Genomic DNA, 22,525 nt, shown 5'->3' with positions numbered 1-22,525 from the left:
TGGATTTTGGAGTCATACCGGACTTTCAGCCTTTCTTTTTCTCGGCTACAACCAATATTGATCAGAGTAATGCAGTCCATCTCACCTTCTCCTCGTTCCTGTGTGCCATGCTCTGTCTAGCTGTAAATTGGGTTCTGATATTCTGAAAGCTAGTGGATACTCGAGCTTCGATAATAGCCTACCTGTCAACACAGGAGCAACCCTGCCAAGTTTGCCCTTGGGCAATCTTATCCCTGCCGAGGTGGCGTGGGGAGGGCCGCCTTTGGGAAGCTTGGATCAAAGAGAGTCATGGAATTCGGCAGACGTGCTCAGTGGCGAGTTTGCGCAGGACTATAACAGTCTCTCTGGCGGTGTTGATGCCTTCAACAATGGAACCATAGGCACGCCAGATCACAGCTTGGCGGCGCCGTATAACCAAGCATCCGTCGGTGGTTTCTTCCCAGCGACAACACTCTCGTTGCCGGATGGTTTAGCCAGCTGGGACAACGCCCCGATAAGTAATAGCCATGGCAGTTCTACTCTTCGTTCGGATACTTCAACAAACACATTGCTCCCTTCGCCGTTCCTGTCGGAGGACAATGCATCGATCGAGCCCAAAGTAACATCTGAACCGTCACAAAACAACAGTCATCAAGGCAGTGTTTCCTCATACTCTCCCACTCCGAACAGCCAACTAAAGCGGACAAGTTCCCGGGAAGAGTCAGCAACCGTGCCAAGAACTATCAGTTCTTTGAAGTTCATTCACTATGATCCTAGCGCTGTCAACGAAGAGCAGGAGAAAGATGTCGACTCTGGTGTCGAAATGGCACGTGTCAGGCCACTCCCTTGTAGAAGCAAGATTACTTGACTGACAATTGCTAGAAAACGAAAAAGACCGTCTTGAAAAACAAGCAAGGGGAGATCGCTGGCATGCAAATTGTTATGGGTAGTCGTCCTACCAAGCGGGCAGCTCTCCCACCAAAGAAAAGAAAGGAAACAGCACTGGCACGCCAGAACGGCATATGCGAGAGATGTCGACTGGCCAAGAAACGGGTAAGAAGTCTTCGTACACTAGGTACTGGTGGTGAACGTTTGTGCTAATAACACCTACCAGTGCGATCTCGCACAAAAACCTACACCATACGAGAAGTGTTCGGGATGTTACGCTCGCACGTACCGAGATCTACCACGCATGCCGTGTTTTCAATCCGATCTCCGCGATTCGACCTTTTTCCGGATCAGTAAGTCATGCCCAAATCGTCTCCATGTCCAGATCAATTTTGACGCTGCTATGAATAGTACCAGTTGGGCCTCAGTACACTCCCAGAAGAGCCATATACGCTCTAGAGGATCCCTCTGAGGAAGGCGCACAAGTGAAGACGATAACTATTACGCAAAGCGTAGGTGGTCACGACCTGACTATTTATGCCGCCAAGTTCATCCCGACGCCAGAGGACAAGGTTGCTTATATTTGGACTGATTCCGACGGCAACCAACAAAGCATGCCAATGCCCCATTACTGCATCACTTGCATCCCCGAGATCACGAGAAATATCATGCAATACATCACACGGTCTAAATGGTCGTACATCGAGATGCTCAAGAAGTCCGATCCACTTGCGTGGAAGACACTATCGATGGCTTCGCAATATGCCAGAAACAAAGTTGTGAGTCTTATCAACCCTTCATCATGCATTATCGTGGTAAAATGCTAAGCAGCAATTGTGCAAGGGGTCACTCATCGACAACGTCGTCAATTTGTGGGTTGCGTCGCGGCTGATTGAAATCACATGGGAGATGTGTGGCAGCGAAACACTGGGGACGGAGATTGTCACAGATCCGCATAACCCATTCTTTGGGACAATGATGCTTCCCCCGATGATGGACGTTCAATTCGACCAGATTGTGATTCAAGAGATCTTGACACCCCTCAAGACAACTATACTGGAAAAGCTTCAAGCTCAGATCCAAAAACACTCAGCGGCCTCTTGGTTTGAGACATACTTGGTCATCTTCACGTTGTTGAACCATATTGCATGGTCAGCGAAACATGGCAAGAGCTTTGCCACTGATTTTGGTATCAAGGTAAAGATGGCCTGCTCCTACATAGAGAACCATGATTAAACACGGATGCTAATCAAGGCTGTTCCTCAGACTAGATACTGCGATATGCGCGAGTTCGAAGGCTATTTTCATACTGCCAAGATGCTGCTCTCTCGATTCCACTTTGTCTGCAATGGCTCCGCTCCTCTGCGATCGAAATGGACGTCACCAGAGACCCTTCTGCTGGCAAAGCTACAGTCTCATGAGATTGAGTTCATGGGAGAGACTCAAGTGGAGATTCTTCGGAGAGGTATGTTGCATCATACACGAACCCTGAATCTTGAACGCGGCTCCTGTCAATGGAAATTACTTATTACATTCTTATCACTAACTAATTTATTAAAGAAACCGAATTACTCCAACTCCGGGAAAAACACAAATATGAGTCAGACTTGTATTGGTGTCAGCAGATGTTCTTTGACAACTGGGACTCTGGTTCCCCTAACATCGAGGACGAGGTCTTTTGAAGTAGACTCTCAGCAATTATGTATTAAGTACTTTGTTGCCCGCAGTCTCTATGATCAAAGGTATGGTTTGGGTTCTTTTTCTAGGGTTAAAGATTCATAGAACAGTGGAGCCACAACTGAATAATGATCAGACGTAGGTATCTCTAGCAGTCGCACTTCAAGAGTTCAGGCCATCCTGGTACATGGAGGATATTTGGAGGCAGGTTCCAGAATCCCCATGGGGAGTTCAGCCCGATATTTCTTATCCATAACCACAATGCTTCTAATCCCCGTACAGTTTGCTTACCTTAGAGTTCCTCGTAATTACGCCAAACAGAATTGAATCCGGGTTGTCGAGCCATGCAGTTGAGGTGCTGTAGGATTTCTAGAATTCCGGAGATCCACGAAGCATCCCTGTTAATCTACTTGACTTGAATTTCGTGTTTTCCCCGGATTGGCCTGGGTGAGGACAATGCTATACTAAAGAAGGAAGGAGTATGCGAAAGTGGAAAGAGCAAGGCTTCGGATCTTCATGATGACTTGAGTGTGGTGTCACTTCCTTGGTCCTCGAATATGGTTTGTTACTGTAGAGAGTCCGACACCGGTGTTGTGCTCTCGCCTCATTCGTCGTTCTGGTGACACAACATAACTGCATAACTGCACTTTTGCCCAGTTGCTATAAGAATCACTGGATGCCTTTACTTCATTCGCTGCCTTGTCCTCAAGAGCTACGATACATTACCCGTTTTGCACGAGGAGTGAAGAGGGGTAAATCACTCTAGCCTATACTGCTGTAGTATTCCGTGCGCTTGACTCGCACGATACATTCTGTTCCACTCGGCTGTTGGGCATTCGTTAGACTAAGACTTCTCACAGACATCAACTCCACAAGTTCATGATTATCAAGGTATGCTATCTGATCTGTTCACCTTGCTTCACTACTAGGCCTACACCGAGTCGACACCATGCGTTGAGTACGCTCTCAAGTGTTTGCAGTATAGCATCGCTTGACATTCACCATCTGATGAGACGTTGTGTTTCAGACCTCCTGAGTACTTTTTATCCGAATTTAGTTCTTCAAGCAACCTGCTCCCGTCGATCATACTGTCTACTGATGGTCACCAAAGCGGAAGAAGCTCTGGGGATGATACGAGGATATCCACATCTGACGTTCTCTCTTATTCTTATTGCATGCGGTAATTACGTGACATTATTTGTAAATATTGCCTAGGTTTTCGGATATATATTCATGTTGTCTGCTTGTAAACATCTCGTATCAACCTAACACACTTTCCGGGGTTGTTCTGTTACTCAAATCTTCGCTCATTCCGAACATTTGCATGCATGCAAGGCAGCAGGCGGTCTTACCCCGTAGATAAGGCGTTGGACAACGATGCGGCTCTGGCGCAAAGTCGGTGATTGCTTTTGCTAATGGGGCGCCGCCGCCGCCAAAAAAATGACTGAGACCCGTTCCATGTTGACTCATAGGAAGTTCGATGAAACTCGTCGTCTTAAGTCTTCACCAACGAGTCGTCTGAACTTGAAAGAAATTGTGTCGTAGCTTTGCCTTACATCACGTTTCGATTACCGCAAAATCAATCCGATGGCTCAGGCGCTAGTAGCATACCCAGCACCTAACGAGCTGCCCAAGGAGCAATGGAGTGCGGATGCTTTGTCAGGGAATGAGCCTTCTGACGATGTAGCTCGGCCTGACATAGAATGGGTCCCTTCTTTCAAGACATACAAAGCCCGTGTTGAGGCTCTCGCCGCCCTTGGACTTGACCGTCCTACTACCCTCCCTGCTGGATGGCCAGAAGAGGTTACCACATCACGAGTCTGGTCCAAGTCTGACTTTACGTCGGAGAGCCAGTATGTTGTTGAGTTTAGCAAAGCTGAGATTGCGGAGATCGAAGCAGGGCTTGCTCACTTTAAGGGTCTGCCCCTACTCCAACATTCACTCTCACCCAGTATTGGAGATCAATATCTAATCTAGGCAATTAGGCCTACCTGGAGAGCTCGGCCCGGATGATGTCTCTCAAAAAACGTATCCTCTTCCGACTCTAGCTACCAAGTTAGACGAAATCTCTGTGTCCATTCATAATGGCATAGGCTTTGCCATTCTACGTGGCCTTGAGCCGAAGAAGTACTCCAAACTTGACAACGTCTTGATATATCTCGGCATTACCAGCTACATTGCTGAGACTAGAGGCTGTCAGGATTATGATGGTCGAATGCTCGGTAGGCATCTTGCCCCAGTTTTACTCAAAGTTACAATGTGATGGGCCCATCCTGACTAGGTGCTAGTCCACATTCAGGACATTCAGGAAGAACTTCGCAAGTATGGAAAGCGCGGCCCTTTCTCGCCGTACCATTCACGCACTCAGGTAATGTCGTATACCTCACAAATACTAGGCATCATCACTGATAACACTTCTCTCAGCCATTCCACACCGACCGTTGTGATATTTTGGCTCTGTACGCTATGGACGTTGCACCCATGGGGGGCGAATCTTTTCTTGCGTCCTCAGCTAAGATCTACAACGAGATTGCCAAGGAGAGACCCGATGTTATTCACACTCTGATCAAGGATGACTGGGTGTTCGACGAGTGAGTTCTGGTCACTGTGACCATCAAGGCATGTTGAGGCTTACATGTATAGGTTTCATGAAGGCGACTATCACAAGATGGCATTACTTCATGATTTCCCAGGGCACGGACCAGGATTTTCCTATTCCCGTCGCCCATTGACAGGCGCGTACTTCTGCCCACATTTCCCCGGTGTCCCTGCAATGACTGAAGTTCAAGCGGAGGCACTGGACATGGTACATTTCATTGCCAAGAAGCACGCCATTGAACTCAAGCTCAAGCGAGGCGATCTTGAGATCTTCAACAACCACGCTCTTATGCATGCTCGCAGCAGCTTCATCGATGATGACAGTGGCAAGCGCCACCTCATCCGTCTTTGGCTCAAGAGCGATGACCATGCCTGGACAACTCCTCTCGCGCTCGAGGAGTCTAGCTTCGAAATTTATGGGGAAAGCGAGTTTCGTAGAAACCCAGTGTGGGATATTGAACGGTCACCGCCACAGACTCGCGGTACCTTGCGTCGCATGAAGTGTAACTGATTCTTGATATGACTTGCACGACAATTGGCTCGCACAGGGGCTTAGTTCTCCATTCGCTCAAATGTGTTCGCTTCTTTGAAAGGTTGTTTTCATGTTTTCCCTTGATCCTTTCCGATCTTTAGTCACTGTGATTCCAAATTCTTCTACTTCCTGAGGATGGATTCTGCTGCCTGAAAGCAAATTACGGGTTTGATGGTTTGATATGATTTTCTATGCCATGGCTAGTATGAAATTATGATGAGCATAAGCTAAGATTGAGGCGAAATCGCTTTTGAGAGTGTCGTTAGCTTACAGTTCAATCTTATGGACGATTCTATTGTTTCATTTTACACTCCAACGTTTATCGCGAAACAATGTTCAATGTATTCTCGGTTGAATCTACGGGCAGGACTGTCTATTCCTATAACCGAGCTGTTGGAGCATCATATGACCTGAAAATCTTACCGACTTCCCGCGCAACGCGAATGAGATGCATATCTCTGTATCTTGCAGTGACAACTGATATGCCTACAGGGAGGTGATTTAGCCCCTTCAGGCCCGGGATATTGATCACTGGCACATGTAGTGCCTGTCACTGTATTGTCAGCGAGAACAATTCTACCGGTCAGGGTAGCACTCTTCGCTTACGTACCGTCCAAGACGTGTTGAATATTGCACGGCCCGTTTTCTCACCAACTGGTGCCTCGTCAACTGCGCTAGGTGTGATTATAGCAGCATATTGGTTTGCGATCAGGTCAAATTGTGGCCGAAGCGATGCAATGCCGTCGAAAGCAGCTAATTGAGCGGTCCGAGTGTATCCATCTGAGTTTTCCACCATTTCAATGATCTGCTCATCAAGCTTCTCCTTCGACCTGAGATATTCGTTGTAGAATGCCGCTTGGCCATCGCTGCACATGATCACTGTGTGCCACTTGGACAAGTTGCCGAATGCGGGTGGCAAGGTAACCTCCTCTATTTGGGCGCCTTTCTCCCTTAGCAGCCGGATACCTGTCTCTAGAACCGCATTTGTGCTTGGTCCGACTTCCGCCCAGGCAGAAGACTTCACAAAAGCGAACCTGGCACCCCTGATTTTGAATGGTGGCACGTTGGCTTTCTCGTCATCCTTGATTCCTAGGGCAGTGGCGATAAGCTGAAGATCATCGGTCGTTCTCGTAAAGAATCCAATCGTGTCGAATATAACCGAGAAGGTCTTCTGCCCTTCTGCTGAAACGACATTCCATGTAGGCTTCATTCCATACACGCCGGTGAATGACGCAGGTCGAATGATACTACCTCCTGTTTGCGTCCCCAGGGCGACGGGAATCTGATAATCTGCTACTGCAGCCGCGGATCCAGAGGACGAGCCTCCTGGAGTCCGGGTTACGTCGTGTGGATTACGGGTTTTTGGACCATTGTCCGTTGCAGCGAATTCGGTCGTCGTGGTTTTCCCTGATTTTCATTGATGAGAACTTTGAGCAAGGGTGGAGGCTTGGAAAGGCTGCTCACCGAATATCAGCGCTCCTGCAGCCCTCAGAATGCTGACCGATGATGCTTCTGATGTTGCTGTGCTACCTGTGTAAATGCCCGAGTTGTAGCCAGTGGGCATGTCTAAGTAGGTTGGGCGAGTGCCGCTTGATTAGCATCGAACGACAGCTAGCGATGTTGAGGGCGACAGGTGAAAACAAATAGAGCCCATGTGGCCAAGCTAAGGTACCTTTTGTCAGAATAACATCTTTGACGGCAACAATCAGTCCATGTAAAGGCCCCCGAGCAGCTATAGGAAGGCGATCTAGCTTCCGAGCCTCCTCCAGAACAGCTTGTTTATCCAAGTAAGCCCATGCGTTGACCTGGCTATCTTTCAGTTCAATCCTTGACAGGAGTGACTGTATGTAGTGCTCAATAGAGAGCTTGTTCCGCATGACCAGAAGCAAGGCTTCTGAAGCGCTGTATTCATATGGTTCGGCTTTCAAAGAATGCATTTTGCCGGGGGCCCTCAACAGCAGCTGGGATCACAGTAGCAAAGGGTATTTTTGCAATTCTTATACGGATAAGATTCTTACGACACTTCTAAAATACATGGATATGATAAAGGCACGTGTGGACCTGCAGGGAAAAAGGTTTCGGGCAACTGATCAACCCGACTTTCGTTCAGGCCGGGGGCGGTTTTTGTTGCCTTCAGATGCAGCAGCTGAAGGAGTAATGGGCCGCTGATTGCTTGCTGCATACGAACCGGGGTATTGCTGGTTCTGTTGATGGTCCCCTTGCTCTCCTCTCTTACTACCCCACAGGCGCCAGTACAAATCCTCCATTCTCAGCCATCTTTCCATCATCACTGGCATGCCTTGATTGTTGTTCTCAGCGGCTAGACCATTAAGAGTGTCTAAGGTCAGACTTCCTGTTCTGCAATAACATGAGCAAAAGAAAGTCCGGGAAAGGGGCGAGTAACCGAGTGCACATACCCTACGCAAGCGTTGGTCTGTTTGTCGGAAAGCCTCCGCGAGACGCCCGGTGGCAGAGACCCCGCACTTGCTGGTTGATTTCCACTGATGGCGGTGGTCCCGTAGTACTCGACATCACAAGAGCCCCAGCTCTGATTGGTGAGAGGGTCCATTTCGTGCTTGTTCTTCGTAGTTCGAGACATTGATGGCTTTTTGACAAGTCCAGTAACTGATAAACTCTGGCGGTTGCACTCGACTTGCTCGTGTTTGATGTGCGTTATCTATGCATTCAACAACACGAACTGCATAAGATATGTTTATCTATGTTGTCTAACACTATAGTAAAGAGAAGACATTCTTATATTCCATGTCCTTCGCCTACCTGTGACCGTGTTGCTGTTCCTGAGTTACATCTCCTATGGGACATCTGCTCACCGTGATTTATCATAGTAGTAACTGGGAAACACGGTGTGAGGAGTTTGGAATGCGGCAAGCTGGGTGAAAGACGGGGATCTGGATGCAGGAACACGGTGGAGAGCAAGGGGAATATCGCTGATCAAAAAGGGAACTCCGGTGAGAAAAGCCGGGCAAGAAAAGTGAGCCAAAAAAAAAGGAAAACGGCAGAACATGCTAGGGCAGCCCCGAGGAAAGCCCACTGTGTTCTGAAGACCTTTGGTCGTTTTGTGACTTTCGACTGGGAATGAGGCCGCATGGCTTGATAACTAAGTAATGCCGCAGTAATCTTCCTAATCCGGCAATGCGGTCAATTCTTTTGGGCATAGAAGCCGATCCATGCCTCCGACATTTTCGTCGTGCCACGTTTTCAGTTTGACTAAACCTGTCTAAGATATTATCGAGTAGATCTCGAACCTAGTCTCAGATCCAAGCTCAAGCATTCCGACGTCTACAAGCAGCAAGAGTAGAAGTTGAGTAAGAGTAGTAGTACATATTGTTCACAGTTAGCACAAGCGGGTAGAGACACTTAAGATGTCAGTGATAGTGAGGATTTTTGACCGATGTTTTGATTTACAATCTTTCCAAAGTCTCCCAGCTTGCTAAAGCAACGGTATAACCGGTTAAGTCCCTTGGACCCCTCTTGTCGCTGTCATTACAAGATGATTGAGCAGAGCGACAAGCCTATAGGCCTCTACAGCTCCGCCCTTTGGGCAGGCCAGACCATAGCCCAGAAAGGTACGTATTCGTCCTCTCCTGGCACTTGCATCACGCACTCGCCGAGGTTTGTAAACCCCAAACTGTTATAGAGAAGCCGGCCCAAAGGGCTGGCCTGTAGTGTGAGGACGACGCCGTCCCGGCGAGCAAGATCCATCCCCCACTTGCACAGGGTAGTGCCGTGCCCGCGCCGTCTGTAGTCGGGATGGGTACCAAGGATCTGGAGTATGAGCTGGTCATCTCCGTACACGTCGAGGTATTTCTTGTCACACTCATCACTCGATTCTTTGAAGGCTCGGACGTGCGCTGGGTTGGCGTCTTTTCGAGTTGCGCCGCCGTTCTCGGCTACCTCGCGGGGAGCTAACAAAAATCAATGGGTGTGAGAAGGGAGAGCAATTTAGGCCATGAACTATCAATGAGAAAATGATACCTTGGGGTACTGGGCTTGGTAGGTAACAACTCACGGCTTTGGGGTTCGTATGAAGGTCCATGTTTTCTCTTGTTTAGGTATGACACATTCCACACGGAGAATGCGACAAGGACGGGCTTTGAGGCGCCGGGGAGCTTGTCCTCTACGACCTGGACCACCCAATCGTCGTAGGCCGGATCGATGAATTTCTCCCAGAGCATTTTGGTATATTTGCGATGCTCCTCGGGATATTGCAGCCTGTAAGGAAACCGGTAGTCCCACTGGGGGTCGGCGGGCATGGTCAAGAGCACGACATCAACAAGCTCGTCTATGTCCGCAGGGACGGCAATCCGACTTGTCGCGAGGGCGGAGGTGGAGCTCAAGACCTGTGGGAGAGAGAAGGCGGAGGACAGGTTGCTTAGACCAGCCGCGAGTCTGACAAAGGGAGAAAGCATTTTCGAGAGGATCATGTCATCCTCCGCAGAGATGATTTTTAGGTGCAAGAAAACGGATCAGTAGAGATCGAGGAGTCTCTGCTTGGGGCTGGTTGATATGATGGATTCAACTCGACAGTGAGGGTTTTCGCGAAATGGATGGCGAGAGGTGACGAGATAAGCAGACTGAGTAGATAAGTTACGGGATCTGGGAAATGCCGACCTCAGGAATGGAGCGAGACGAGAACGATAGATTGTACCTCCTTGAGATAGCTATCTGGTGGGACAGCCTGCCTGACGGAGAGAAAGAAATTACGATCACACTCAATAAATACCCGGAGCAGCTGAGACGGTAGTTGCAGGACGAGACACAAGGGATGACCTTTAATTGGCTCTTCAGACGAGTGCGTGGATCGGATCAATACGGCGGTGATGAGTAATAAGGTACGCGTGACAACATGAGGCTCTGGCTCTGGCTCTGGCTCAGTGAATGAGAATGGGAGCACCTCATTTTGGTTTTGAATCCACGTGAGTATCATTGTCCCATGCCCGCCTCTCCTTCACTCTTAGCTAAGGTAGATGGTAGCCTAGGGGCGGGCCGGGGAGGGGAAGAGGTAGGTATCCCAAAAGGGAAATTCGGCGAACGAGGAAGGAAACACGGTAGCCAGGTGGCAAGTGGGGCCACCGGCCAGCAGACAGTCAAGTACCTGAGTACCTACTCAAGGAGAATAATTACCTAAGTTCACGTAACTGGTGCCCGGCGTCCGAGATAGGAGGAAGCCGCCTCATTGCCCTACCGCGCCTTCCCCCACAGGCTGGGTTGGTACCTAATTAGCTTTAGTACCTAGAATCTGTGAGAGCTTATATTGCGTGTTCGGGTACCGAGGTACCTAGTGGAGGCGCTACTTCCTTGCGTGCTTGTTCTCCACCTTCACATATCATGGCACCTGCTGCTACCTGTGGGTATAAGGCTAAGGCTGAGGCATCAACTTGGTTTGTCTGTCCGCATTCAGGGATATGACCGTCGGGCTCTTCTTGCAACGCGGTCTCAGTGTCAGTGCCAGTGACAAACGGTGCTCTTTGCGCCTGATATAAGCATCATTTGTGAGCAACCAGCAGGACCAACCCTGGCTAGACTTTCATTACTTCTCTACTTCCTCCTCCCAACGGCGCGGAGACAGAGTCGTCGGCTTCAAGATTCATCATCGTGTTGGCATATCGGACAGCAGCTGCCAGGCTCCCGCATGCCCCTCAGGATGACAGTGTCAAAGTATCCGCAGAGAAAGCTTGGGGACACCCTCGTGTCGGCACAAGGACTGGGATGCATGGGCATGACTCACCAGTACTCGTCATTTGGCGGCTACAACGACCAGGAATCACTCAGAGTCCTCACGCGCGCTGCTGACCTGGGCATCACCTTCTGGGACACAAGCGACATCTATGGGCCCTTCACCAACGAGGAGCTCATCGGTCGCTGGTTCAAGGAGACCGGGCGCAGAGACGAGATCTTCCTGGCAACCAAGTTCGGCAACAAGTATGACACTGTCACTGACAAGACCACCATTGATGGGTCGCCCGAGTACGTGAGGCAGGCGTTGAGTGACAGCCTAAAGAGACTGAACACCGACCACGTGGACCTCTATTATCAGCACCGGGTAGACTTCAACACACCCATCGAGAAGACGGTCGAAGCAATGGCACAGTTGAAGGCCGAGGGCAAGATCAGGTATCTAGGCCTCTCGGAGTGCTCCGCACGTACTCTCCGTCGGGCCCATGCGGTCCATTCCATCGCCGCTGCGCAGATGGAGTTCTCCCCGTTTGCCTTGGAAATTGAATCGGAGCAGACAAACTTCCTCGCTACGGCCAGGGAGCTGGGTGTCAAGATTGTGGCCTATTCACCGCTTGGCCGCGGCTTTCTGACAGGGACTATCAAGAGCCGGGCCGATTTTGACGAGGGTGACAACCGCCTAAACCATCCTCGGTTCTCAGAAGAGAACTTCGCAGACAATCTGAGATTGGTGGAGACGTTGTCGGCGCTCGCCAAAGAAAAAGGCACTACCCCTAGCCGGCTGGCGCTTGCTTGGGTGCTTGCTCAGGGTGACGGTACGTGACCAGATTATAGTGCAGTGATATAAACTAACCAGTGCAGATTTCATCCCCATAGCGGGAACAAAGCATGTCAAGTATCTGGAGGACAATGTTGGTGCTATTGATGTGCACTTTACTAAAGAAGACGAGCTCCGTGTCAGGAAGGCAATCGAGACTGTTGGTGGTGCCAAAGGTTCCCGGTATCCCAGCGCTATGCTCGCCAAGTGCTTTGGGGATTCTGTTGAATTGGATTAGATGCCTCAATGTGAATGAATTATACTGCCGCAGCAAGTCGAGTGAAAGAAAGAAATGTCTCCATTAGCGCGGTCTGTTCGCATCTTATTGTTACAAAACTTAATATAAACTATTTTCGGATACCGGCTCTACTCGCAAAATTTCAATAGTTTGACCATGGTTTTATATAGAGTATTTAATAAACTTAGAAATTATTTCTACAGACTTTAATACATCCTGTATATTTGCAACGTTTTTCTACGCTTAGTTGGGGTAGACGCACAAAAGTGGGAGATATAATATCTAGAGTCTATGACGGTCTCCGTATTATTGCCTTTGTAAATATGAGCTCGAATGGTGAAGGGAAATGTTATCAACATGTTAGGGTTAGAGAAGGATAACTTTACAGAATGAAGGGGCAACTGTTCAGTGTTACTCATGCAGTTACTGTCTAGCATACAATCCATGATAGAAGTCGCGTCTCTTTGGACTCTTGATAAGCCTGCTTTTGACCTATTAGCCCCTGAAGTATTCAACGTCTTATCCTCCTATAACACATTCAGCAATAGATTTATAAATTAATATAAGGTATCTACCAAATGATAGAAATGAGTGATTCTGTAATCGTTCCGTACTTCTAAGTTGCTTGCTCTAGTTCAAAGACTATTCTTAAACGTAGAGCGACCCCAATCATAGGATGTGCCAATCTGGCTAGTATAATTATTGATCATATAAGGAATACAGTCCGCCCAGGGAGCGCTACAATGCTGTCGACAATAGCTCACCCATTTGCTGCCGTGACCATGATGGATGTAAGTTTGACCCCAGCATCAAGGATATGGCTTTAGGCAGAAATTGTATCCGTACATCAAGCGCCACGGCAACATGGGCAGGGAAACGAGTAGTCCACGATCAGTTAGTGGTGTTATAACTCTCGCGATTCCTCGCCAAACTACGCTAGGCAAGTGTGATGGGTAACACTAGGGGCAGGTGTGAGGTGTGATTTCACAGTATGGTGGATTTAGCCTTTGTACTAACGACCTCAGCGCCCGCCTCCATCTCCACACCATGAAAGAAGTAGGACCACTCTTGCCCTCCTTCTAGCGCTCTGCAAGAGCCTGGCCAATGATCGTAAATATTTTATGAGCTTGTACCTGCCTAAGCGAATGGTGTGTACTCCAATGTCGCCCTGCTCTTACCAAAACCTCCTCCAAACAGTTCAGTGACCCCTAAGGATGGCGAAGAGGGAACAGAGCACACGGCGCGTAGCGTCAATTGACTGAAGATAGTCGATTTCATTATGTCGGCGGTTATTGCAGTAATCCGGTTGGGCCTGGCTTTTAATGGTAGCATCACCTGAGCCATACGGTCTGGAGTTGATGAGGTGGCCATACTCCTGCTTGTCCCATTGACAGCCTTTGGACGTTTGTGCACATTCTGAAGATTAGTTGATTTAGGCACTATAAGAATCCATGAACCCGCTACACTCACATCTCTGTATAAATGTATGATTTTGTGAATTCGCCTGGTTATCAGAGACACTCTTGGGCTCCCCTACACGCAAAACAGGACTATGACCGCTACATCGGCTTGGCTTGTTGCCTACATATGTTTTGGAGTAATCGGAGCGCTTGGGACATTTATAATAATTGCCAAACTGATGCTTGACTGCATACAGTGTTGCAAAGAGAGAACGTCAAAGCAAGTACCTAGCAGAGGTGAGCCATTGTTTGAGCATTGCTGAGAATTGTATACAATTACAGTCCCCGCACGAGGCTGACCTGAGTCAAAATAGAAGATATAGAAGTTGCCCTTCAACTAGTTTGTCCATCGTCGGCAATGTCTAATCCGTATCGACGCCTGCCCTCAGTTGACATCGCCGATTCACCTGAGCCGGATCATCCCGACATATCGTGAGGAACGTATATGTATCTCACCATCTTCGTTTCGTAACAGGGGCGGCTTATATAGCTTACACCCAAGGACAGGAGTCTGAATGACACTAGATTCAGGACACCTTACTATTACCAACCCCTATCTTCCCGTGTAAATTTAGACGAAGGCTCAGTCGTAGTCCCAGGTTTAGGCACCCACGTCGATAAATTCACATCTCGACATCTTCGGTATCTCAATAAATACATTTTCGAAGTGAACTTTCAGACCATTTTGTTCGATCTCGGATAGACAGCTGTGTTGACTGCTGATCAACAGAGTGAAATCAAAGCCGTTCAGTTGCCTGATAATTAAATTACATTGATCTCTGAGTTCTGGTTGAATCAATCTTCGCCCCATGGCCCGATGCCAGGACCTTTGAAGATCTTTCCGCCTTTCCAAACCTACTGAATGACGCCCTTGTTTTGCAGTACCTCAACATCTCGAACTTAGGTAGATGCTTGAACGTGAGCAAGTCGTATCACACGACCGTAAATAGAATGAGAAAAGCAACTGCCTAGTATCAATACCAGGGGGTTTCAATGTCCTAGTGTATCAGTGTAGCCTGTGAGGACGCCTCAACACCTAAATACCGATCGCCTGCATTGATAAATCCCAAAATTTGACCTCCTAGACTTCAAGATCCCAGCACAAGCTGACAGTTGGCCTTGATCTCAGCGGTGACCTTCTCGAGGGTGGCAAACTTCTCGCGGGCCAGATAGCCGTGATATATGGACAGATCCGACCCATTTGCCACAGCATTCTTGAGAACTCTCAGTGAGACAACTGTCTGCTCGAGAGAATTGCTCCGAATAGCGTGCCAAACCGTGGGCGCTGCAAGCGCCACAGCGCCGGTAAGAGCTCCGATCACTGACACGCCAACTACAGCTTTCACTGGCATTGCTATGGCGGAGAGGGTCCACCCGACGGTCCTACTATCTGCGTGAGCACTCATTCTCCTTGTCGCGTGAGTGGAGAGCCGTTGGGCCGAAACCAGACCTACCACACGATAGGAATCAGCGAGAGGATAACAGGTTTTGTGGAGTTGTGAATTGTTTGTGCACGTGTGAGGGCGTCTTCCATGGCGATAAGGTCGCGCATCAAGGCGTCGGTGTAGATCTTCAGGCGCATTGTTTCTCTCTCCTGTTCTTCTGCTCTGGATGACGATGAGCTCCTCGCCAATGCTACGTGATTCACGCAAGCGTCAGATACGATACCGGATCGAAGCGACTGCGTCTGTTTAGCGCACATACCGTCAGGTGAGTTTGGTGGGTTTCCACCCGTGTCCCATGAACTGGAGGTTATCGCAATCCGGTCCATGGCCTCAAAGTAGAGGTTTAGATAATACGCAGCTGAGTGTCGGTACGTTTCGAAATACAACCAAAGGTCAGAGACGTCGGGTTCATCACAACCTTGTCTGGATGGTAACGGGATTTCGGTACTGCTGCCCAGATATCCACCCGTAGCCTCGCCAGCTCTGCGATTTCGAGCGTTCAAAAGCGTCATGTCTTCCGACTCGGAATGGCTGCTCGGAGGGTCACAACGGTCCATATGAGAGAGAGAGAGAGAGAGAGAGAGATGCTTTAAAAGTCTCGGACTTAAGGCCTTAGGTCCAGATAGGATAGGCGTTGAATAGTTGGTAGTGGTGGTAGGTCGGAGAAAGGGATAGGGATGAGGTTAGGTAGGGGTTTTGGGGCTCAAGTAGAAGTACGCCACAAAGTTAAACCCCTCTTTTCCTCCAACCACCATTCGTGTTCCCAGCATTTGCGGTTGCTCGATTTCTTTCATCTATTGCTATACATTCAAATGTGTGTCTCAGCTTTCAGCCACGGCGTTTGTGTCTATGGCGAGGCACAAGGCTCTGAGTGGCGCGTGCATGGCAACGGAGTTGGGATATCAGCCAGGCCTGCCTTCCCTCATCCCTCTAGACTTCTTGATCGACGACTTCACACTTGCAAGTGTGAACCGTGGCTACAGCAGCCTCGTCCGACTTGTTGAGCCTTTATATGGTAACATTGTCTTTCCAACACGCGCCTCCCGCCAACATTAATTCAAGTTCAGACGAGAATAGCGTCAGCGTCAGCGGCCAGCTGTTCAAGTTCAAGTTTCACATGCAAGTATGGCACATTACGCAGAGCGGACGCAACTTGCGAGACAACCAAGCCCTGGCCACTCGCCTCAACCAACTCGACTCATCCCACTGGTCCGCTGAGCCTGTGAAGCCAAGCAACCAGTATCGAGACGATTTTGTCCCTGTTGAGGTACGCAAAGCCCTACGAGTCAGATTTTTTTTCTTTTTTCTTTCGATTTCTGACCGGTTGCTGACATCAATGCCTCCCGACTCTCTAGGTGCATCTTCGCTATTGTGGGCCCGATCATGTGGGCGATCTGCGACGACTGTTCTTCATAGACATTGAACCCACGCTGGGGTTGTTTTTCAAAGATATCAGTACCGTCCCACATTATATGAACGTGTTTCCGGTCAACAGCGAAAGACGATACGTCCGCGTTGACGCTGAGACCAAGAGACTCTGCACCCTCATCCGAACCAAGAGACATTTGCCTCTCCCGGCTGGCCCAGACGCGAGACCCACCTTCCCGACCGAGTCAGGCTCGATTGCAGACATGTGAGTCTTTGAGATTGATCCCCATCCTCCCTATCTCTCGAGTCCTAATGGTATGTTAACGTAGACATCAATAATTTAGGTTCCGCGTTGTCGCCAATCTACCTCGGGGCGCAGCTGTTGTGCTAGATGTCATCGAGGAGGTGAAGAAGATGCCTTCATTATACCTCAGATATGGCTCTATGACCGAAGTACTAGAAAATATCCGTGCCAAGATGTCGAACTCTGATGGAGCTAAAAGTTCTGTGGTGAGTCCCACACTTGAAGCACTCTCGCTGCAACACACTCGCCATCTGCATCGCAATCATGCTCAGACTCACTGATGTATCCAGCCCCTTCAGCCGTTCCGGGACTCGAACCAAGCAGTAATCACAGACGCAGAGAAGATCTTGTTTGGATCAGATATCGGGAAAGCTGTGAGTTCGTCATCATCTGCCATTGTTGTGATTTCACTCCTGACAGACCGAAATCTGTCTAGCTTCAAGAGCAGTTTGGCAGAGGTGCCGACAAGCCATGGGCAACACCAGACATCGTCAACGCTTGCCACAAGTCCATTCACCTGTTTCAGTTCTTCACCTCAGCTGCGCTTGGCGTCGATACATATCTCCAGAGGATTGTCAAGGGGGAAGGTGAGTGTTATCTGACCTTAACCCGGCGTGTTATTTTCTCAGCATTCTAATTCCTATACCATCTCAAAGCCATCAGCGACCAGGACCTCTACGAAACTCTTGTCAGCATTTCCATCGCCATGAACATTCTCGCGCCGCTGCAGGATGAAATGCACGAGGCTCTGACGCTCATTCTCGACAAACATAATCATGATAAAAGAAATTCTGGGCGCGTGGCTACGTTTGGCTTGCTGTTGATAATGGCCGCCTGTATCGTGGGGGCTACGACCGCGGGCGTCGGGGCAACGGATGTCGTCACGGTAGGGACCAAGGTAGCAATAGGATCAGGTATAGGTTTCTTGGGTGGCTCCTCGACTTATTTGATCAAGGAAGGGCAGTCCAAACGTGCCGAGAGCGAGACAAAAAGCAAAGATTTGCGAGAGAGTAAATCACCCCGACATATCTAACAGCTAACAATGACTTTTCTCATTGACAATCATCTTCTAGTTCAAGAAATGCTTCCGAAGCTTCGCCGATCCCTGGGGAATTCCCACGCTGTTCTCACTATGCGATTTTGCCAGCAAGTACTCGGTGCTAACTTCTCACTCATGGAGAGACACGAGCGAGTCGAGGCGTTCAAGTCCTTTGGCGTCGATGTCGACTACTTGAGCAAGGATGAATATACAGAAGAGTTGGTTAAAGACAGATTGAGCGACTTTTGCACACTTTACAAGAGCTTCTCGAACCAGTGTGGGAATATAGTTCAGCAAAGTGGCTTGGCCATCTCATAAATCCGTGGCCGATAAGAGGCGAATATCAGGGCAGACTGGGGGCGGTATCCTCTAACAGCTAAAAACCTTTCGTTGATACAAATGTGATTGGGAGTTGAGGAGTTTTGTTAGATCTTGTTGTTAAGCCATCAGATGCCATACTCTCTACAGTTGGTCAGAGGCCATAGTCCTGCTTGATCTACTGACAGTTTCTGGATGTTGTCGTTCATGCCAGAGGCGTTAATCTAATGAACATAAGAATCAATGATCTCGCCACAATCAAAATTATACGTGGTCGAAATGTCCGTCAAATTGCTTAGTAACCCCAGATGCTCGTGGCCTTCCGAAGCACCAACCCAAGACCATGACCGCTTCATCCGTTAGAGTTATTGCATCTATCTCTTTTGCAGCAATTGGAGCCATTGCTTCAATCCTCACAATTGCAAAATTCGTGTCAGATTGCGTACACCGATGCAAAAAGAGAAGGTCGACGAGGCCAGAACAAGACACTGGTGAGTCGAACTCGACACGTTGTGTCTGCTCGCAATAGCACACCCGACTGACTCCAGGGAAACAATAGAAAGCGCACAGATCAATCTTCAACATGTTAATCCACCGCTAGATGTCTCGAATGTTTATCAACGCCTACCCTCGGTTAAATCGCCGACTCACCTGAACCAGATGATCTTCACATACCGTGAGGAACGTATCTTCATCTCACAAGCGCCGGTCTGCGAGAAATCGTATTTATCCTACTTATGCACGGCGCAGACACGTGAATAACGTTAAATTCAGTATATATTGCTACAAGATAGTCTGCACTTCCATGTCGTATGCCACGACGAATTAGTGGTAAGGTCGAGCCTTGGCAATAACGGTGTTGGAGCGTCACAGTAGAATACCTTTAGGTTTCAAGGAATTAGTATTCAAAGAGAACCTTCAGACACGTCAACTGAATTCGGATAGACTGATTTCCTCACTATTGACAAACAGGATGGACTTTGCTACACTATGATATGATGTCTGGCTTACATGTCTCTGCAGTTTTTGTCCATCACTCCTCACCCCACGGCCCAATACCAGGACCTTTGAAGATCTTTCCGCCTTTCCAAACCCACTGAATGATGTCCCTGTTTTGCAGTACTTTGACATCTTCCACCGGATTTTCTGTCAAGCCAAGCAAGTCCGCCTCGTAACCTGCCTTCAGCTGCCCTGTCTTTGGTGCTTGGGCCCCAACAGTCAGTGGGCCATTGGCCGTCGCTGCTTTGATCGCCTCTAGGTTGCTCAGCCCTGCCTTCACAGCATGCTCCAGCTCAACCGCCTGGTTGAAGCCTGGCGGAGTATCTGTTCCCATGGCGAGTGGTATGCCTGCTTCAATGGCCATTTTGTAGGCTGTCAAATGATTGGTTGCACAGAGCTTGGCCTTCTCCCAGCTCTCTTTGGTCAGACCTTCTCCGCCACTCTGTATCAACATGTCGAGGACGAACCGCGTTGCGACATATATTGTCCCCTTCTCTTTGATCAGGTCAATGCATTCCTTATCTGCAAATGACACGTGCTCCACTGTAGTGACGCCGGCCTTCACGGCTGCCAGAATGCCGGGTTTGCCGTGCACATGTGCAGCCACTGATCGGCCCTGCCGCGATGCCTCAGACACGATGCATTCGAGTTCCTCAGGGCTGAACTGCGCATATAATGGATTGTCATCGCGCGACATTACTCCGCCTGATGCGAGGATCTTGATGCACTTTGCACCTCTTCGAATCTGCAGACGGACCGCTCGGCGGCACTCATCCACGCCGTCGACGATGATCGTCATGCCTGTGGCAAAGTGGCCCGGTGTAATGTTGGACACGCCAAAGTTGAGCAGAACATCACCAGCGGGCAGCGGGAAGATGTCGCCGTGGCCGGCGGTCTGACTTAGACACGAGCCGGAGCTGTAGACGTTGGGGCCGACGATTGTGCCATCCTCAATGGCTTTGGCTACTTCACATCCATACCCCGCTACGTCTCTCATGGACGTATAGCCGCGCTGGATGGCCTCCCAGCAACCTCGAGCCAAACGAGCACCACCAGTTGAAGGGTGGAGAGTCAGGAACCCTACGTAGCTGTCGCCATCGTTTCCGGGACCGTCACCGGCGAAGTGTGCATGGCATTCCCAGAGTCCAGGCATAAGGTAGGGAACAGAGAAGCTTCGATGCGGAGCATCAATGTACTTTTGAGGCAGATTGGCTTCAGCGCCGACCCAGGCGATAACCTTATTCTCAACAACAAGGGCCGCATCGGAAAAGGGCTCGCCATCTCCAGGAATCAGAAGGCCGGCTTTGATAATGGTAAAGAACTTCTTCTTTGTGGTAATCTTGGCATGGAGAGAAGCCTCCGAGTTAGCTGGCCTGGTCCGAATGGCTATGCCCAAGCTCGTTGAGTAGATTCGCTGTGGCCCGAGGTCTGATGAATTGGTCTTGGATCTCACTGCTGATGCAGCATTGGTGTCAGTGGCCGAGGGCACCAGTTCCCAGTCCTGTTCAATTGAAGGCGACATCGCGGAATTTTCGTGCCAGCAACAATTCTCATTACCACTCCGCAGATTGACAAGAAGACGGAGAGAGAGAGAGGCCAGCTCGAAAGACGATGATAAAGGGTCCGCCGCTACTGACAAACCAAGGGTTCCCGGTTTGGAAGGTCATTACCGTTGGCACGGTAAAAACAGGGGCTTAGGATTTACCAAGGGAGGGGAACTTGTCCGAGCTGGTCAATTAGCGAAATCCGAGTTTATCAGCCGTGCTTGCGCAGCATTGGCATCTTCAAAGATATGCTGATGCGGACTTGGTCTAGCTTACACCTTCAGCATAGGAGACTCAGTTTGTGGTAATGAGAAACAATGTGCACATCCACGAAGGTACAGTTGTTGTGCAGGGACAAACCTAAGCTTACTGCGGCTCTTACGGCTCTCGGCTCCGTGGAGCTACATTAGCTTCAAGCACGCCCTAATGATGACTGACATTGCACCACGCCGTAATCTTGCACCCTCGAATGCTCCGGTATCATTGCCCATACCCTTGTTGATTAGCATATGCAGTCGGCCCAGCCAGCACAACACAAACCAAGATGAGAACCCTCGGTATACTGGGCGGAATGACCTATCATTCCACTATTTTATACTACAGTCAGATCAATGCACATATCCAACGGGTCCGTGGAGGAACACAAGCTGCAAGTCTGGTATTACACAGCTTCAACTTCGCAGATATCAGTGCCCTGTTTGCAGCGGGACGATGGGACACTGTGGCGCACAGATTCATTGATGCAGCGAGACATATGAAGGCCGCTGGGGTGACCGGAATTGCCATTGGCTGCAATATCGGTCACAAAGTCGCCAAAGAGGTTGAAGATGGCGTTGGTTTGCCCGTGTTGCACATCGCCAGCTTCACGGCACAAGCACTCAAAGAGCAAAGGCTACAAAAGGTTGCACTCCTAGCTACACGTACTGCGATGGAGGCTGGATTCATCAAAGATCCGCTAGCGAACGCAGCCGGAGTCGAAGTCTTGGTGCCCGAGAAGAGCGACAGAGATGCCATGGATGAAGCCATCTTTAAAGAGCTCGGGGCAGGTATCGTTACAGAGAACACTAAGGCCCTTATGTTTCGGGTCCTTGACGAGCTGATCCAGAAGGGTGCCGAGGCCGTGGTGCTAGCTTGTACAGATCTTCAATTTGTTCTCAAGCCGGAGGATATCAGCGTCCCCGTCTTTGATACTCTAGAGCTGCACACAAAGGGGCTAGCGGAATGGGCAATGGGGTCATGAATATAGCTTCTCGGATCAACGGAATTCAATAGGCTATGCTCGTGTTACGGAATCATCGCGATGATTGGCAATACGCCCTGAAGTTCATGTGATCAGGAAAATATATTCTTCTGTCTGAAGGAGTCGTATAATGTTATTCATTTACTGTTGGTATTTTGCCATATCTGATTCATGATATTGTAACTCATTAGGTCTCCTTCACTCATAATTCTACAATTTGTAAGTGATTCGCTCGTTCGTGGTATCTTCAAACCCCAACAGTAGCCAGAACATGGCCGTCTACGCCGGCTTCGACTACCTCCACTTTCCTTGCAGCTGCCAATTCGGCGCGACTCTGCTTTTTCGGGACCACAATAGTCAATAAACCAGCCTGCATAGATGC

The 22,525-nt window shown here is 49.3% G+C and overlaps 8 protein-coding genes across 8 annotated transcripts; 6 read left to right on the top strand and 2 right to left on the bottom strand.

Moving 5' to 3' along the window:
* Nucleotides 1-1,171: 1,171 nt before the first annotated feature.
* Nucleotides 1,172-2,549, top strand: UCRPA7_8443 (hypothetical protein; the record flags this gene model as incomplete). Its single annotated transcript, XM_007920956.1, has 4 exons — nt 1,172-1,220; nt 1,285-1,646; nt 2,134-2,332; nt 2,428-2,549. The coding sequence occupies 4 exons, from the start codon at nt 1,172-1,174 to the stop codon at nt 2,547-2,549; spliced, it is 732 nt and encodes a 243-aa protein (XP_007919147.1).
* A 1,582-nt stretch (nt 2,550-4,131) lies between these two features.
* UCRPA7_8442 (putative taurine catabolism dioxygenase protein) lies at nt 4,132-5,139 on the top strand (the record flags this gene model as incomplete). Its single annotated transcript, XM_007920955.1, has 4 exons — nt 4,132-4,462; nt 4,530-4,766; nt 4,833-4,912; nt 4,969-5,139. 4 exons carry the CDS (start codon nt 4,132-4,134, stop codon nt 5,137-5,139), a joined length of 819 nt encoding a protein of 272 aa, XP_007919146.1.
* Nucleotides 5,140-5,317: 178 nt separating this feature from the next.
* On the top strand, nt 5,318-5,653 carry UCRPA7_8441 (putative clavaminate synthase-like protein; the record flags this gene model as incomplete). Its single annotated transcript, XM_007920954.1, has 1 exon — nt 5,318-5,653. One exon carries the CDS (start codon nt 5,318-5,320, stop codon nt 5,651-5,653), a length of 336 nt encoding a protein of 111 aa, XP_007919145.1.
* Nucleotides 5,654-9,217: 3,564 nt separating this feature from the next.
* UCRPA7_8440 (putative gnat family protein) lies at nt 9,218-10,104 on the bottom strand (the record flags this gene model as incomplete). Its single annotated transcript, XM_007920953.1, has 2 exons — nt 9,218-9,600; nt 9,705-10,104. The coding sequence occupies 2 exons, from the start codon at nt 10,102-10,104 to the stop codon at nt 9,218-9,220; spliced, it is 783 nt and encodes a 260-aa protein (XP_007919144.1).
* Nucleotides 10,105-11,327: 1,223 nt separating this feature from the next.
* Nucleotides 11,328-12,426, top strand: UCRPA7_8439 (putative aldo keto reductase protein; the record flags this gene model as incomplete). The annotated part of the gene is made up of 2 exons (XM_007920952.1): nt 11,328-12,186; nt 12,248-12,426. The coding sequence occupies 2 exons, from the start codon at nt 11,328-11,330 to the stop codon at nt 12,424-12,426; spliced, it is 1,038 nt and encodes a 345-aa protein (XP_007919143.1).
* Nucleotides 12,427-16,803: 4,377 nt separating this feature from the next.
* UCRPA7_8438 (hypothetical protein) lies at nt 16,804-18,360 on the top strand (the record flags this gene model as incomplete). Its single annotated transcript, XM_007920951.1, has 5 exons — nt 16,804-16,964; nt 17,044-17,209; nt 17,294-17,377; nt 17,440-17,590; nt 18,077-18,360. The coding sequence occupies 5 exons, from the start codon at nt 16,804-16,806 to the stop codon at nt 18,358-18,360; spliced, it is 846 nt and encodes a 281-aa protein (XP_007919142.1).
* Nucleotides 18,361-19,393: 1,033 nt separating this feature from the next.
* Nucleotides 19,394-20,881, bottom strand: UCRPA7_8437 (putative amidohydrolase protein; the record flags this gene model as incomplete). The annotated part of the gene is made up of 1 exon (XM_007920950.1): nt 19,394-20,881. One exon carries the CDS (start codon nt 20,879-20,881, stop codon nt 19,394-19,396), a length of 1,488 nt encoding a protein of 495 aa, XP_007919141.1.
* Nucleotides 20,882-21,447: 566 nt separating this feature from the next.
* UCRPA7_8436 (putative aspartate glutamate racemase protein) lies at nt 21,448-22,143 on the top strand (the record flags this gene model as incomplete). Its single annotated transcript, XM_007920949.1, has 1 exon — nt 21,448-22,143. The coding sequence occupies one exon, from the start codon at nt 21,448-21,450 to the stop codon at nt 22,141-22,143; it is 696 nt and encodes a 231-aa protein (XP_007919140.1).
* Between the last annotated feature and the right edge of the window lie 382 nt (nt 22,144-22,525).

The sequence above is a fragment of the Phaeoacremonium minimum genome (genome assembly GCF_000392275.1).
Source record: "Phaeoacremonium minimum UCRPA7 unplaced genomic scaffold PA7_03_scaffold_594, whole genome shotgun sequence".
Classification (NCBI taxonomy): Eukaryota; Fungi; Ascomycota; class Sordariomycetes; order Togniniales; family Togniniaceae; genus Phaeoacremonium; species Phaeoacremonium minimum.
Note: the sequence above shows the minus strand (reverse complement) of the source record. Positions and strands in the feature narration are given on the sequence as shown.